Source organism: Equus asinus, chromosome 13, assembly GCF_041296235.1.
Source record: "Equus asinus isolate D_3611 breed Donkey chromosome 13, EquAss-T2T_v2, whole genome shotgun sequence".
Classification (NCBI taxonomy): Eukaryota; Metazoa; Chordata; class Mammalia; order Perissodactyla; family Equidae; genus Equus; species Equus asinus.
This window is the reverse complement of record NC_091802.1, coordinates 44,142,249-44,160,102: the sequence shown is the minus strand read 5'-3', so window position 1 is coordinate 44,160,102 and position 17,854 is coordinate 44,142,249. Positions and strand designations below refer to the sequence as shown.

Sequence of the window (17,854 nt, the reverse complement as noted above, 5' to 3'; positions counted from 1 at the left end):
TAAATAAATAAATGAAAACTCAGTTGAGGTATCATCTCCTCTTTGATGCCCTCCTGAATCCCCAAACTAGGCTAAGTGTCCCTCCTCTCTCATCCCATAGTTCCTAGTCAACTGTATCCCACACTCACCACATAGTATTCTAATTATCTGTGCAGATGTTTCCCTCCCAGTATATTAAAGAACTTCTATGGCAAACTGACATCTTGCTCATCTTTGTACCCCACACCTTGCATTGTGCCTGATACATACTATGAGCCCCACGAATATATGTAGGATGATTCATGGAAAGAGACCACTGGACTAAGTCAGGTGGACTCTGGTGAGCCTAGAAAACAGTTCTAGGAGAGGCTGGAGAACAAGGCACCCATGCAGAATGTCGGCAGTGTACACCAATTGTCCAAGCAGTTTAGCCGTAAAAGAAAAAGAAATGGGATAAAGGTTAAAAGTTCAGGGAGGTGGACTGGTGGAGTTTTCTTCTCTTTAGAGGAAGGCCCAACCATACAAAGGCCTAAGAGACTGAGACACAGAGGGGAGGTCCTCTGGACTTCAATTTCCTTATCTGCCTTACCTGCCTCACAGGGATGCTGTGAGGTCCAAAGAAGAAAGAGATATAGGCATAAAAATTCTTTGAGAAAATTTCTATCTAACCTCTGATAACTTCCAACTACCTATAGAATAAAAATCTATACATAAAAATTTAAGCATGACATTTAAGATTCCCCATGATCTGGCTCTAACTTTCCTTCTAGTACTATTATTGCCCCAAGCCCCCCAAACCAGCCACAGGAGATCTACGTTTTTTCCACTTATTTGCCTTTGCTCAAGCTATCCCCTCAGCCTCAAATGCCCTTCCCTTCATCTCCACTAAGCCAGTAAAATAAACATTTACAGAGTGGCTAGTGTGTGCAAGACTGTTAAAACTCCACTGATTCTATTGATTCATATGTTATTTAGTCCAAGAATCCTTCTTGCTCTTCTCCAAAGAAATGGTATTTTGTATCAATTGTAGCACTTACTCTACCTGAAAACATAGTTTGAAGGCATAGTTAGTCCTCAGAACGGACTACGAGAGATGAGAGATTTGAGGGCTGTCTTTCTACCCCCGATATCTGTGTCTGGTAATAGTAGGTGCTCACTAATAAATAAATATTAGAATAAGTGCAAAAATGTTAAGGATGTACATGGGTGGACAGCCTCTTCGGACACAAAACTGGGTGGGATCCAGCATACAGGAAAACAGAAGCATCAACTTGTCAAAGGAAGAGGAACATCTCCTCCCTTGGGAGGAACTGCAGATAAGCCTGGGAGGATGGAAATGGGTTAGGTCTATGTGGAGAGGCCGAAGTGTTCAAATCCTTTAAGTCCTAACTCAAATACCATCTCCTACATTAAGTGTTTCCTGAATCCCCTACCGGAGCCGAACCCCAGCTTGGCTCAATCTCTGGACTTTCTAGCCTGAAGATGTTTATTTGTACACATATCTTATTTCCTTTCCTAGATCGCGACCTCTTTGAGGGCGGAGGAAGCCTGTTTCTCCACAGCACACATGACACATAGTAACCACTCATTCATTGCTAGTTTATTGGATGGATAAATGGGGGGAAGAGGGATGGGCGGGAGAGTGAATGGACAAACTTGAGATAAGAGAAGCTTGCGCCAGAGACTGCAGTGAAGAGCGAAATCTCCAGACCCACAATTAAACAGTTTAATTCGAAGCCAAGCGAAACCCTCCCAGCCTTCCTCCACCAGCGCAGAGCAAGCACCCGCCTGCTCTCCTCTCACCTTGCTCTGAGGACCTCACGTCAGTACTCTGTGACTGCCCTCGCCAATGCCTGACTCAATGCTGGAGACAACCTCCTGTCAAAACCTATACTTCCTCGTCCCCCATCTGGGGCAGAACCTCTGACTACACTTAACCACCTTCTCCAGGCTTCTTTTCCCGTTCCCTTTCGCCTGTCTCGCCCCCACTGGTAGTCGGGCGCACGTGGGGGCAGCCCCGGCCGGCTTGGGAGCGAGGGTCCTACGACCGGAAGCCGGAAGCCGGAAGGGGGGCTGTGAGGACGTGTTCTGAGGGAGCCCAAGCCGGACCCGGCGGGGCCGGCGACATGGAGCCGCTGTACCAGCAAACGCACAAGTGAGGGCCGCGTCGGGGCACGGGCAGGGGGAAGCCAGGCTGGGCAAGGCCGGACCCCTGGGCTGGGGCTTCGGGCGTCGGCCAATGCGGAGGCCGAGTCCTTCCGTCCGGGCACTGCCAGGGACAGCTCGGAAGTGCTCCGTCTCTGGCGGGATGCCCAGGTCAGCGGTGGACCGAGGGTCCGGCGTGGTGCCCCGGGGACATTGGGCCGGATGGCGCCTAGCATCTTCGAGGCCTTGACTACCTGCTGAGTAGAGTAGAGGAAGGGAAAGTCGCACCTACCGGTTGTAATACTTTGTCCAGCACCTGCCAACTCAGTGCTCTGGGTTGATAGAACTGGTGGGCATTCAGGGCCCCTGCACGGAGGTGTTTACTGTTTAGTTGGAGAATCAAGGCACGTACGAAAAAAGATCTAACGTGTGGCAGCATGAGATGGAGAGTAAATGAGCGGTATAAACAGGATCTCCTTAGGCAATTTAGAAGGATCCATCCCTGAGCTAAGGTTGTCAGAAAAAGTTTCACTATAGCTCAGAGCTCCTACGTGATGTCAGTCCCTACTCTTGACTGACTCTAATCTTGTCGCTGCTACACTGTGATGTTTTTTCTTTTATTCTGATTTGGTTTATTCTAAAAACCTATTTTTATGGTACAAGGAAACCGCTATACAAGTAGCGTTCGGTATTCATATTTAGTTACAGGTTACGTTTAAGGAAATCGAATTTTGGGTCAGCTTCTCATAAGTTAAATTCCTTAGTTGTGTCCGTTATTCATATTGTCCTGCATTTTTGGAACTTGCTGAGATGTGTAATTCAGTATGGTAATCGAGTCATACCTATCTAATTTTTTTGACAAAAAGTTTGTATGACTTGTTTTTTGTATGATTTTATTTTTTATGTTACATAAACCCTACGTAACATAAAATTTGCCATTTAAAAGTTAACCATTTAATTTTTCATTTTTAAAGTTACCATTGTCATTTAATTTACCATTTAAAAATTTAGCAATTTCTAAGTGTACAATTCAGTGACATTCACACTGTTGTGTAACCATCACCACTACCCATTTCCAGAACTTTTTCATCATCCCAAACAGAAACTCATGTACCCATTAAGCAGTACCTCCCTATTCCTCCCTCCCCCAGCCCCTGGTAACCTCTGTTCTACTTTCTGTCTCTGAATTTGCATATTCCAGGTATCTCATATAAGTGAAATAATACAATATTTGTCCTTTTGCGTCTGGCTTATTCCACTTAGCATAATGTTTCCAAGGTTCATCTATGTTGTAGCATGCGTCAGAATATCATCCCTTTTTATGGCTGACTAATACTCCTGTCTGTGTGTGGTGGGGTGTACACACACCCTCATGCGTGCGCGCACACACACACCACATTTTGTTGTCCATTCATCTGTTGATGGACACTTGGGTTGTTTCCGTCTTTTGGCTATTGTGAATAATGCTGCTGTGAACATTGGTGTACAGATATCTAGTGTCTGTTTGCAGTTTCTTGGAGTGTATACCTATACCTATCATGTTGTAACAACTTTCAAATTTATGCTGTCGTTTTGTTGTGATGAAAACACTTAAAATCATGTCCCCAGCGCCTGGAAATGAAGTAAAATTGGGGCTCCCCCCTCCCTAATGAATTCACAACAAGGGAAATACTTAGGAGCATTAGGAATAAGAGGAGGATGATCCTCTTACTGTTTCATTTTCTAACTTTATGGGTTTCTTTCTTTCTACTTTAGTGATGAAATGTATGGTTTGGATGGATGAAAATACAGAAGCTGTTTTGTAATGGTATTAGAGTAGCAGAATTTGCTCCTACTCTGGGGAGCCCTATTCACATAAAAATTATAGGGACTTAAAAAATTAGACCTGTGAGTCAGTTGGAAAAGGAATGAAACAGAAAATCATGCTCATGTTACTAAGAAAGGGCAGATCTTCTACAGTAGCAAGGCACAGTGGGCTGAGTAGTGCCTTGAAGTTAATCTGTGATGTGCAGTCTCACCTGCTTAGTTAATTTGGTTAAACAGTGTTGCTGAGGAGGCCATGACCCAGTTTATTATCAAGAATAATTTTGTTCAGAGAGTCTCAGACTACCTGTTATCAGTGTAGCAGGTAGTTGGTCACAGAGTAATCTGAGTAGCTCAATCCTGTGTAAACTTAGGGAGAGTTGGGATACTGAAATACTAAATGGTGTCCCAAACAAGATTTGTGGCCGAGTGTGGATGAACTGCTTACCTCCACAGGCCTCCAACAACTGACCCTTGGGCTCTGTGGACCCTCAGACTCTAGCAGGGCTTGCCAACTTCTCTTGTCGAAGGCCAGATAGTAAATATTTTAGGCCTTGCAGGCCATACAGTCTCTGTGGCAGCTGCTCAAACTGTGCTGTTACAGCAGCAAAGCAGCCATGAGACAATATGTAAACAAACAGATGTGACTGTATTCCAAGAAAACTTTCCGGACAAAAACAGACCGTGGGCCAGATTTGGCCTACCACTGTTTGGCCCTCTTCTAGGCAGTCACTCGTTCATTCAGTGAATATTTATTGAGCGCCTACTATAGGTTGGGCACCATTCCCAGTGTAGACAGTACAGCCGTGCCCACCAGGAGTTTACCTTCTTTCACGCTGCAATATGTTCTCATCTACCTTTCCCCTTAAGTGCTACGCCAGGACTGCGACTTCTGGTTCTAGACCTCTTTGCCTTGTTTTCCTCAGTTATAAAAGGATAGTTTTGAGCTGGTTAAACTGTAAAGCTCCTTTCAGCTCCATAATACTGGCGATTGAATGTCTTTAAAAGGAAGCATATGGAGTCCTCTGAGCATCAGCAATTAACTTTTGCAATTGCAGAAATTAATGACTGTGGCTCAATTGACACAACAATAACAGAACATACTAATTTTACTGGAACTTTGAATCCACTTTGTGGTTATCTCTTGCCATGTCCCCGAAACTACATTGGAATTAGATCAACATTTAAAATTATGTATCCTGAAAACTCCTGCACTGCCTGAACAATGAGTGAAAAAAGGTGAATATTACAATAAACATTTTACACTTAAATAATGCTGCATTAGGATGAACTTTAGTAGAGGAGCTAATAGCCAGGCTTCTATTTTTGAGATCCCGGTGGTTGTGAAGGTGCCCGTATTTGTCCCCTGTGTAGTCCAGGAGCCTTCAGTGCCCTGGACCTTATTATCCCTAGAGATTCTGATTCAGTAGGTTTGGAGCACAAGAAGCTCTATTTTTATTTCTTAATTTTTTTATTGCGGTTATGATTACAACATTTTGAAATTTCAGGTGTATATTGTTATTTGTCAGTCACCATATAGGTGCTCCCCTTCACCCTTTGTGCCCACCCTCCATCCACCTTCCCCCTAATAACCACTAATCTGTTCTCTTTGTCCATGTGTTTGTGTATCGTCCACATATGAGTGAAATCATACGGTGTTTGTCTTTCTCTGTCTGGGTTATTTTGCTTAACATAATACCCTCAAGGTCCATCCATGTTGTTGCAAATGGGACAGGATTTTGTCATTTTTTATGGCTGAGTAGTATTCCACTGTATGTATATACCATATCAAGAAGCTCTATTATGAACAAGCTCTCCAGGTGATTTTGATGAACAGCTGGGTTTAAAAACTATTCCCTTATCTCAAAACTAGTTTTTCCTTTTTTTGATTTTGCTTTCTGATGAGAGGCTGAATATAGTAGAGGCAAGTGAGTGGGGTGAAAGTGATCAGATGGTTCCCACTACTTTTAGGTTAAGTAAAAACAAACTTTTGTGTGATGCTGTATGGGTTACACAGCAATTTTATTTTGCATTTGGATCTGTGATCTTTTAAATAGTTGTGATTATTAGTACCCTCTTTAACAGTTGAGGAGACTGAGGCACCAGGGAGTTACATGACTTGTTCCATGTCCCTCAGCTATTACGTAGTGGAACTAGCACTTCAGCCCAGATCTTTTAACTGCAAACCCTGTTTCCTGCTCATGGTGGTCAGAGGCAGCATGAATGCAAAGTAGGCGTATATGATGGGGGGCAGGGATAGTTCTGTGGACTTTTAAAAAGCAATTACATTTTAAAATTCTTCCCAGATCTTCTACAGAACTTTTTAAAAAAATCAGCAGCATGGGGCCGGCCCCATGGCTGTGGTTAAGTTTGCATGCTCTGCTTCGGCGGCCCAGGGTTTTGCTGGTTCGAATCCTGGGCACGGACATGGCACCACTCATCAAGTTATGCTGAGGTGGCGTCCCACATGCCACAACTAGAAGGATCCACAACTAAAAATACACAACTGTGTACTGGGGGGCTTTGGGAGAAAAAGGAAAAATAAAATCTTTAAAAAGAAAAATCAGCAACGGTGACCCTTGCTTACTTGCTGCTAGGTCTCTGCTTAGTTATGTAATCACTCAAACCTCCCATGGGCCCCAAGCGAGACAGGGCTAGGACTTCTGATTTCTAGTGTACACGCTCCCAAGTCATGCTTGTGTATCACCTCTTCCTTATTGGCTTCGAGTGTGTTGTCTGAATTCCCACTTCAGTTTAAAATAGATTTACCACTTGGCATATAGTAGTTCCCACCATGCTATTCATACTTGCTTTGTTGTTTTGCATTTATTTCCTGTCAGGCGTGAAATATAGAGATTGGAATCACTTTATTGGTGATTTCTTTTCTAGTGCATTCAAAGCAAATAGAGATTGGGTGGGAACAGTCAGTAGTGTTTCCCTGCAACTTAAAGTTTATTCGTTTTAGCTTAGAAAATAGTAAAAGCCAGCTGAAGAGTGTTTATAGGGTTTTGTGGGTGTTGGCATCATCTCTCCCTCTGCCCTCATAGAATTTAAGAATTGAAAGAAGCTGGCAAGGTCTTCCATTCCAACTCACTTTGGTCAGGAAGACCCTTCATAAAACCCAAGACAGTTCATGTATCCTGTGTTTAAACATGCAGGAGCTCTTTATTTATTTATTTTTTTTCCTTTTCTTGAAGAGATAGTTCATAATTGTTCTTGGGTTTTTTCTTGTGTTGAGCTGAAATCTGTCATCTTGAAATTTGTGCCTTTTGGTTCTGGGTCTCCCTTAAGGCTCAGCAACAGAGAACAAGGCCATTCCTCTTTCTACATGTCAACCCTAGATATTTGAAGAGCACCAGCCGCCCCATTTTAGTTTAGTTTTTTCTTGTCTTTTCTTAGAGGCTTATTTTCACTAGCTCTTTTGACCATTCCTCTTCATGACTTGATTTCTTATCTCTTCCCCAGTTGTCGTGTTCATCATCCATTGGGAAACCTTTAATTGATTTTTTTCTTAATCTTAAGTCACAATGCTTTTCATCCCTTACAAATTTCATCTTACTATTTTAGCCTAAATGAAAAATGTTAATATATGTTTTGTGGTACAATGTCTTAACCACTTATTATCGCACAGAATCGTGCAAATTTCATAAGTTGGTTTTTTTTTAAATGTTGGACAAAATGTAGAGTCAAAGGCAGTCCTATAGTGGGAAGCTGGAAATCTTTTCTAGCATCCCTTGGGTACCGTTGTTTAGCCTGCAATGAATCCCCCATCCTTAAAGGTTAAAATATTTGTCAACCTAATGGGAGAAATGTGATATTTCGTTATTCTTAATTTGAATTTTCCTGATTGCTAGTAAAGTAGAGTGTCTCTTCATATATTTATTGACCTTTTAGATTTCCTTTTCTGTCAGTTGCCCTTTGCCCATTTTAAAAAATTGCTTTGTTTGACTTTTCCTATTGACTTGTAACAGTTCTTTGTATATTCTGGACATTAGTCCTTTGTTATTTGCCACAGATATCTTCCAGTCTCTGCCTGTCTTTTTATTTTCTTTGTGGTGCCTTTGGTGTAAAAAAAAGTTTTTGTTTTAATGTGGTCAAATTTATCAGTCTTTTGTAGTTTGTGGGGTTTGGGAAGTAGTTGGTTTTTTTGTCTTAAGAAGTCCTTCTTTAATCTGAAGTTGTAACATGCACTCCTATATTTTCTTCAGAAAGTTTTAAAGCCTTGCTTTTCACATTTAAGCTTTAAACCATCTTGAGTTTATTTTTGTGTATTACGTGAGGTATCTTTTTTCCATATGGATAACAAACTGAGCCGTCAGCATGTATAGTAATCCATTCTTTTCCCACTGATGTATGGCACCAAGTCACCAAATATGTAGGACTGTTTTTGGCCTCTCTTCTTTCCTCTTGGGTTAGGGTTAGGGTTAGGGTTAGGGTAAGGGTTTCTGTCTGTCCCTGCACTACTACCCTATTGTTTTAATTATTATGGCTTTGTAATAAATCTTAATAGCAGGTAGGACAAGTCGTTCCTCTCATGCTTATTCAGAGTGGTCTTGGCTATTCTTTGCTCCCCTTTTTAAAATTACTTTCCTGTTTCCATCGATAATGCCATTAATTTTCAGATTTGCTGTGTTAAGCTACTATTGAAAATTTACCACACTCCCTACATTCAGCCCTTCAATGAAGTCCTAATTCTCCTTTCCATCAGCATTGCTGTCCAGTCCTCTATCGCTGTTTCCATGGTTACCTCAAGCTGCATTCCTACATCTGCCTCCATATGTCCAGGTGCTTCCATTCTCAAATATTCAGATTTACCTTACTGAAGTAGCAGTCTGGTCTCAGACTCTAGTAGTGATTTCTAGTTGCCTCTCAGGGCTGCAGATCTTGCCCAGGAGCATTCTGAGAGTCATTAGAGAGCTGGCCAGCTTCTGATGCCGGGGTCATATTTAGGGGCTGCAGGGAAGCCCTGGAAAAGACTGGAGCCACGTTGAAACCCAGTTTGAGCTCCTGGCTTACATTGGTAAATTTGGGGTCACGGTTTGTGGTGCTTATGGTAGAGGGTGGTTGCTGACCTTTCCCTCAAGGATTGGAGATGATATAAGAGCTCTGCAGGCCCCTTTCATGTGGCTCTAATGTGGAGAGACCAGAAGCCCCAGAAGGTGGTTGTTGGGGTAGCATAAGCAATATTCCAAGGCCTGACCACAGAGGACCACTAGGAAGGGCCCTCAGGGTGACCTTGGCTAAGCCCTGGGGAGCCTCCGGACAGTGCTCTGGGGCCCGATGTCTGGGACCATGCAGAGGTCCAGGGGACAGTGTTGCATTTCCAGATGAGATGGCAATCACCTCATCTTGCCAGGGAAGGATGTTTACCAAACAAGAGATCCCTATCTTTCAGGGCCTTCCTCTGATGGTTTCCTCCAACTAATGGCCTCTTCTGCCTCTCCCCTCTGACCCCCACTCTCTCTCAGGCAGGCCAACCTGCTTGGAATCCATATGACATGCCTTGCATGCCTTTTTGCATATCATTTTCTTCATATCTTCCCATACCAAATCGTGTCTCCATTCTTCACGATGATGTCCAGAACTCCCTCCGCCCACGTGACTTGCCCCAGCTTACTCTTATTTACTTGCCTTTGCTTGGCACCACTATGCATGGCTCCTCAGCTTGCTTTCTGTTTACACTTCTATGTGTTAGTGTTCTCTTCAATCTTCTTAGGACTTTGGTGTCTATCTGGCCTGTCATTCCTAATTACATTGTTTCTCAAGGACAAGGATTATATCTCTTTTGCCCTTTGGCTCTCCCTAGCACAGACCAGTGCTCAGCACATTGGGTCAAAGAACAGAGAGTGGGATTGGCTGGGTCCAGATCGAGGTTTATCACTTGCTCTGTGACCTTGAACAGTTACATAACCTTTCTGGGCTTCAGTTTTCTTATTTATAAAATGAGGATGATAATAGTACTTTCCTCACAAGGTTATTGACTTTGCAGAATTTCTTGGATGTGGTAAGCACTCAATAAATGCTGCCTATCAGCATTGTTATTAATATTAATTTTAAACTATTAGAAACCATGCCAAAACATGTGGCCTAAAGTGCCACATACAAATTTTACAGTTCAGTGATGCTGTCAATTTAAATCAGTTACATGTTAGCATCAGAAAAATTGTCTTTCCTGACTGAAGCATTGTTGATTACTCCTGTCTCACTCATTTCCTCCCTCTTCCTTTGATAGGCGGGTCCACGAGATCCAGTCTCACATGGGACGCCTGGAGACAGCAGACAAGCAGTCTCTGCACTGTGAGTAATTAACTATGGAGACCAGAGTCCTTTCTCTGATGACACGGTGCTAATGGGCTGGGTTTCCTGACTGCATTTCTGCCCTGGGGGCTTAATGATTCAGCGTGGAATGAGTTTCGTTCTGAGGGTGGACAGAAGCCCCGATGGCAAAGTCACTGATTTCCCTGAGTGTGCCCTTTGGAGTCCCACAAGCCTTATCCCCCATTACCCCTCCACTCAACCTGACATGGCCCTATGGGAATGGAAGTTCTTTCTTCCATCTGTCTTAATCTAATTACCTAGTCCTTAAAGGAATGTACTCCATAAAAATTCAGAGATGTTTAACTGGAATTGGTCATTTCTTCTGAGCTGAGAACTGTGACTTTTTAGGAGGATTATTCAGAAATGAATAGCAATAGTAATTAGTTTAGTTCCCACACCATGGTTTCTTTTGAGAAGAGTGCTGCTTTTTGTTTTTTACTTTCTTTTCTATTACATGAAAAGGTGCTTTTCCTGAGTCGGCCAGACAGACACTACTGGTTACCCCTGCACTGCAGGAGCTGTCTTCTCACCACACTACTTGGCCCTCCCCATGCCTGTTTCTCCTATTGTCTCATGTCTTCTTCCTGCAGCTTCAAAAGCATCTCTTGGTTCTGTACCCCACCTTGTTCTAATCTAAACTGTATCTGTTAGCTGTAGGCTAAGCTAGGAAGGTGACATTGCTCTTTTTACTGTCATTTTTTTGTTGGGCAAGAAGCAAACTGGATGCATTTTTTTGTGCACAGTTTAGTTTTTCTCCATCGACTGTTTGCCTTCCCAAGAATCTCATTGTTACATGATAAGAAATGGAAAAGAGGTCATTTTGACTGTTTATCAAAAGGGATAAGGAAAATGACTGTATTTATCATATCTTTACCTCTGTGGATTCTTTCCTGGACCTTTCCTATTGATATGTGGTCTATTTTGGAGCCTCCAGCCTCAGCCTCCCCATTCTTATAGAAAGCCTTCAGGGAGCTCTTCTCAGCATTTCACATACTAATCTTCTCCTTGTGCTTTTTTTTAAAACCTCATTACTGTAGGGAATTCAATTGGCAGTCTTTTTACCAGATATTTATAACCCATATCTGAGAATAATCTCAAAGGAAAAGAGACCTCATTCTGTATCAGAAAATACTGGTTTTTCTTAAAATATTTATTTGGACAACTTTAAATGTGCATTTTATTTTCTTAAGGCGGGAAATTTATTTCTACAGATTTATCTTCAGCTTTTTAAAAAATTTACATTGTTATGGTATTAACAGCTATATATATATTTGAAATAACATTTACAAAGTCACTTAGTATAACTTGAAATCTTTTCTATTATTCAGTATTGTATGTATTTTTCTCCTTTTTGAAATATGTTTTTTTTGAGTTTATTGGATATGGGAAAAAAACACGTTTGATTTATCATTCTAATTTAAGTTCACTATCTCTTTTCCAGCAATTATTCTTTTTTTCTCTTTTGTGCAGTGGTAGAAAACGAAATCCAAGCAAGCATAGACCAGATATTCAGCCATCTAGAACGTCTTGAGATTTTGTCCAGCAAGGAGCCCCCTAACAAAAGACAGAACGCCAAACTGTGAGTGCTCAGACACCCCAGGCTTGTTGAGGCAGCCCTTTCCTCCAGGGGAGGCTGTGGAATGTTCTGAAAATCCATTTATACATTGAAAAACTGAGGCTATGCAAAGATGAAGTCCCCATAAAGGGCACAATTCTATTTGAGTCATACTCCCTCAGAGTAGAAAGCCTGTGAGGCTGGTAGCTCAGGAGCCTGGTGTCTTCTTACCTCACTGCTGTCACTTTGAAATTTTTGCCTCCAGTACTTTTTGTCTGACCAGACCCATGGCCACTTGAGACTCATTCTGCCAGGGAGTTTTACTCTGCCCTTTGGTTCACACTACATGCTTAGGTTAAAATGAAATCTTGCTCTTAATCACTTCAGTCAGTCTATTTATAATGAAATACTGATCTAATGTTTGATATTCCCTCATGAAATTAATATGAAACCAGTCTCACCACCTCCCCCCCAGTCCCTGCTCCCAAAAGTTTTATGAAACTTCATTGATGCTTTACTCCAAAGATGCCCTTGGGCTTCTTCCAGGGGAGCGATATAATACATAGAAGGTCAGAAGAGGTCATTGAACCTGCTTCCTGTCACCTGTTCCCTGTCACGCATCCAGAATCAGAGGCCAGCAGATATTTAAGTAAAGCTGCTGAAATCTTATGTGCTACAACCCTACTTTAACCGCAAGCTACTTCTTTACTTTCAACATCATTGGTCAAGATAAGATTATTTGGGGGGGATGGCTTGGAGTGGTCTAGGGAGAAGCAAGGAAACATCTTTCCTGAATAAAAAGCTCAGCTACCTCAAGTTGTGCTGCCCTGGGTTCCTGGAATTTAATCTCTCTCTCTATCAATTCCAGTCGTGTTGACCAGTTAAAGTATGATGTCCAGCACCTGCAGACTGCTCTCAGAAACTTCCAGCATCAGCGATACACAAGGGAGCAGCAAGAGAGACAGCGAGAGGAGCTTCTGTCTCGCACCTTCACCACTAACGTAAGCCAGGCGCCAGGCGGGGGTCTGCAGGTACTTGATGGCTCGTTGGAGCTGGGGCTCAGGTCTTTGAGCATCATTCTTTTAGGGGGCGTCTGGAGGAGACAACTGGAAAGGCAGTGGGCTTCGTGCATTGCCACCGAGGTTAGCCCTAGACGGGGGATCTCTTTTTCTAACACAAAATCCTGAAGAGGAAGCAGTTAAATTGAGGGACTGGGCAGAGGTGAAAATTACCTGGTTTGACTGGTCCGATGTAGCAAGTTGGAAGTTCACATGGTGGAAACGTTTTTCTGATCAGATGGAGACAGATGATTAGAAGTTAGACCATTTGTAGTAAGGGCAGCATTTCACAGCTGCCTTCAGGCAGTTGCCGTTGTGCTGTGTATGTGTGTGGTTCCAGTGTCAGATGCATTAAAATGGTTTTGTCTCTAGTCTGAGCAGCAATTTGGGGGAATTTGTTAGCACATACTTCGTTTTAGATGGATGGCTTGGCTTGAGCCTGTTTGAAAAGGGCCTATTGGTTTGCTTATTTGATTTCTTAGAACACTTTTGTCCCTGCCCTTTAGTCTCAGTAGAATAATTTCCTGGACATGGCTATAGAACATGTTGGCCTTTTTTGTGTCCTGCATAATATATTCCACCAAATGAGGTAGGTTTTAGGGGGGTTTGGGGTTTTGTTTTTTTTTGTTTTGGGTTTTGTTTGTTTTTTTTTTACAGAAAGGTTCATTTTCTAAAGAGGTCTTGGCTTTCTAAGCCTGCCATCAGAATTCAAGTCAGTTCCCACTTTGCAGATGTTTAACTCTTACTGTGTCCACACTTGTAGTAAATTTCCCTGAGTGTTTCAGAATGTGCCTACGCAGTTTTTGTTTCTCTAGAGTAAGCAGTCAAGTGACAATGATTAACAATTCAAAAGTGTAATGGAGACGTGTTGGTGGTATAGTTGTAAGCATAGCTGCCTTTCAAAAGTGTAATGAACTATACAACACACTAAAAGATACTGTGTAAGCTTTTGATAGTTATGGCATTGGGTATTTGGGCTTTTTTAGGCTGGGGATGATTGCTTAGAGTTATTTTGTTTCTTACCAGCCTGGTGTGATGCCGTACGTACAGTGGGCCCGTAATAAAAATTGACTTGCCCAGTGAACTTCTTCCTGATCATTCTGCAGTCTGGAGCTATAATACATTTATCTGAGAAATAATGACCCATCACCTATACCCTTTCAGATGGGAGGGTTAAGATTTGTATATAAAAGGCATTCGATAAATGTTAAATAAATGAAAAGAAGTCTCTAATTGATTAATTCAAACACTGAAGTCTTTTGACCCACTGAGCATTGCCCATATGCAGAACACTATTTAAGGTAGTAAAGCATGGGAAAAAATTAAAAGGCATGACTCCGACCTGTGAGAAGCTCCCCTGTTAGCAGGAGGGATTGAAAATGTGCACATGAAAAGTGATTCTGGGGGCCGGCCCCATAGCCTAGGGTTAAAGTTCCCCATGCTCCACTTTGGCAGCCTGGGTTCACAGGTTCAGATCCCAGGCATAGACCCACACCACTTGCCAGCCATGCTGTGGTGGCAACCCACATACAAAATAGAGGAAGATTGGCACAGGTGTTAGCTCAGGGCTAGTCTTCCTCAGCAAAAAAAAAAAAAAAAAGATTGGCAGCAGAAGTTAGCTCAGGGTGAATCTTCCTCAGCAAAAAAAAAAGATTCTGACCTTGAGCAGCATATAAAGGATGGTTTAACCTCTGTGTGATAATTGAGAGTGGTAAAAACACCTGGCATGACAGAAGAGTTTGTGATCATCAGGTGGTGGGAAAGAGAAGAGTATTATGGGAGGTCTTGACTGGCTTCTATGTGCAGACTGCTTTCGGTGTAAAATCAGAGCCCTAGGATTGGTCTTGGTGTTTCTCCCTACAGGATGGTTAAGAGGGTAGGCTCTGTACTCAGTACTGGGATTCATGCCCCGCTGGACTTCTTACCAGCTCTGTGTGATCTTAGACAAGTTATTCCGCCTCTCTGGGCTTCAGTGTCTTCATCTCTAAAATGGGCATAATAGAGTAACTACCTCGTAAGGTTAGAATGAGGATTAAGTGAGCCTAGGGTAATGAGCATGTAAAGTGGAAAGCACTTGATCAGTATTAGTGTTTTCTCCCTTCATTTCTTTACAGACTTTTCTTCCCTGCTTAGGAAAATAGTCCCATCCCGAACACCATTAGGCCTTCAATAGAAAGCATGGTCTCTCTGTCCTTAGTCAGGCTCAGTCTAATTGGAGGGATAAGCTATACATAAAATAACCCAAGACCAAAAACAGACGTCTAATACCGCCTCAAGGGGTAGGCCAAGGGCAGGAACGTTTGCTACAAGCTAGGTGAGTCAGTGATCAGAGAAAGCCTTTAGGAGAAGCACAGTGAGGTCTTAAAAGAATAGAGTTTTTCCTAAGTGGGGATAATGACACTGGGGCAGGAATTAACCAGACTGTGTAGAGGAACTCATTTGGAAAGTGACAAGTCTGAGGGAAGTTCCTCTTCCCCTGAGTGAACAGAGGCCACCTCAGATCTTTGCTTTGCTTTTCCTTCTCTGTTAGGTTCCTCTGATTCTTGCGCCATTCCCTCTGGCTGTTCTTCTGGCTTGGCCTTCACCAAAAGGCAGTGCGGTCAGACTCGGTGGGAGCCAGGAGCTGACCAGCAAGCAAAGTTAATCCAGTGCCTGCGTTTCCTTCACAGGACTCTGACACCACCATACCGATGGACGAGTCACTGCAGTTTAACTCCTCCCTCCAGAAAATCCACCACGGCATGGATGACCTCATTGGAGGCGGGCACAGTATTCTGGAGGGACTGAGGGCCCAGAGACTGACCTTGAAGGTGGGGGCCCTTCTGGGGGACAGGAAGAAGCCCTTTTGTTTTGGCCTCATCCAACAGTTTGGTACCTGCATTTACTTTTTGATTACTGTCCTTAAACTGTGATATTATGGTTGTGAGACAGAGCCTTTGAGTTTGGGATCCTTCCTGTTGGAGTTGAATTATTTCGAATCCAAAAGTAACCAAATTCCCTTTGCCAGTAGGTGTTTCTTGTGCTTGCCATGAACCATAATGTGGCATCTCTTGGTATCCAGGTCTTTTTCCATTTCCTATTCTTATCATGAAAGTGACTACTATTACGAGAGGAACCCATAATAGGCTAAGAAATTTGCTTATAGATTCCACTCTCAGAAGAAGGAAGGCATGGCAGTACTTTGGCATCTCAGTCTCTCTCAGGTGTTTTCCCATAGGATCCCTTCTGTCACTTCCTTATACCTGAGACCTTTTTGTACTGCTGTAACGGAGCCCCCCGGTGGTGTCTCAGGGCTGCCGTGGTTGACCGCAGCAGGTAGCTTCTAGAGCACGACTCTTCACTCTCTCTCCAGTCACAGGTGTTCCCAGAAGCCCTGCCCCGTGGCTGAGACTCAAAGCCCCGGGAGTGGTTTACAGAAACATTACACAGACTCTGATGTCAGTCTGATGTTTCAGCCTCAGCCCTTTTCCTGTATCAACCCTGTGGATGACGGGGTGTGGACTGTGCCTGTTATCAGGGTGTGGTCCCCTGTGAACGAAGCACTCCCAGCCACTGAGCTGTGAGAAGCAGTCACTCGGAAGTGCGAGCTTTATCTTAGTTTTTCTTGGACCACGTTGAGCCTGTCAGCTCCGCGGGACTTCAGTGCATTTCTGCACAGCCCCTGCCGTCTTCACCAGGGAGAAGGTCATGCGAGCCGCAAGTGGCACTTACCTCCTGCTGACGGCCCCGGTGCTTCAGATGATCTGGAAGTGTGGCCGCCGACGGCTTCATGGGTGCTCCCCTCAGAAGAGCCACCTGCAGTAATCTAAACTGATACATGATGATTAATCCGCCCTTTCTTTAGAAAACTGCTGGCCACCTTCCCATATCTCAGAAAAACAGTAAAACCGTTTTAGGACAAGACTCACCATGCCACCCTAACATCGGCCCAGCAGGAGTTAGAGCTTATTAAAGCAAATGTTAGCTTCCTGCTGAGGTCTGTATCACTGAGGAGTCCAGCGCCTCCTGCCCCTACACTGTCACCAGGAGTGAAGTGCCCGGACCCTGTGAGGCGGTTGGGGCTCGGAGTGCGAGGTTTCCGACTGCATTTCCAGTGACCCTACTGCTACCTATATGTCCCTGGATTCCCTCTACCTGTCTCACCCCTACTTCTGTTGGGGAATTTTCTGCCTGAACCATTTGAAAGGAACATAGGAGAGAGCATGAAGGAGCTGAGCCTTGATTTGTGGAAATTTGTGGTTGAAAATGAATACATTTTTTGAAATTTCTGTTAATTTTCAGGTGATTTTAGAAGCTAGATACTTGAACTTCATAGGGTGATGAAACAGTCTGTGCTTTCAGAGCCTGGCAGAATCTTTAGCGAGAGTAATTTTTACCATCACTGTCCTAGGAAGAACATGTCTCTGGGCTCTTTGGCAGCACTAAAGTGTGACTTGAGAGATCTCTTGGTGAGGCTTGTCAGTCATTGTCTGGGCAGAACATCAGTTTTGAATTTTTGTCCACGATGCCTCGTGGTGTTCTCACTTCTCTTGTCTCTTCTCTCAGTTGTTCGTTAATGTGTCGTTCATCTGAAAAATGGATGCGGGGCCTTAGGTTAGATGCCATCCATACAAATGTAATTGGTGCTGTGTGAAAAGTAAGTTGGGGTCTGGCCAGCATTCATTTCTATTTGTTACCTCGGAAGAAACTGAATGTGCATAAAAATGAAAATTAGGAAGCAGAGAGGAAGGTCAGGCTGGGTGGTTTGGGCTATTGGTTTAGGAATAAAATACCTTTTTATTTTTGATGGTGGGTGGTGATATTTATGTAAGGAGTTTTAGGTCGTTGTGTTGGTGTCTGTCTGTGTTGGCGTCTGGTGTTTCTGTTGTTCCATCTTGCCCACTTTGAAACCCTCTTGTAGACATGGACACTGACTCACACCCATTGTCCTCAGCAGAATCCCCGAGGTTTCTAAAGTGCACAGGCTGATAGCAAGGATTTTGGAGCTAGGGAGCAG

General features: G+C 43.3%; 1 protein-coding gene across 4 annotated transcripts in view; it reads left to right on the top strand.

The window, feature by feature from the left end:
* The first annotated feature begins 1,978 nt into the window (after positions 1-1,978).
* GOSR2 (golgi SNAP receptor complex member 2) overlaps positions 1,979-17,854 on the top strand; it is a 19,573-nt gene continuing 3,697 nt past the window's right edge. Inside the window, exons 1-5 of one of the 4 annotated variants that reach the window (XM_014849422.3) lie at positions 1,979-2,134; positions 10,160-10,224; positions 11,716-11,824; positions 12,669-12,801; positions 15,528-15,729. In XM_014849422.3, the coding sequence (XP_014704908.1) occupies positions 2,106-2,134; positions 10,160-10,224; positions 11,716-11,824; positions 12,669-12,801; positions 15,528-15,729 (538 nt within the window). In that variant the 5' untranslated portion in view covers positions 1,979-2,105. The remainder of the gene's footprint in view (positions 2,135-10,159; positions 10,225-11,715; positions 11,825-12,668; positions 12,802-15,527; positions 15,730-17,854) is intronic. The other 3 variants (XM_014849421.3, XM_044744657.2, XM_014849423.3) reach the window with 3 other exon arrangements.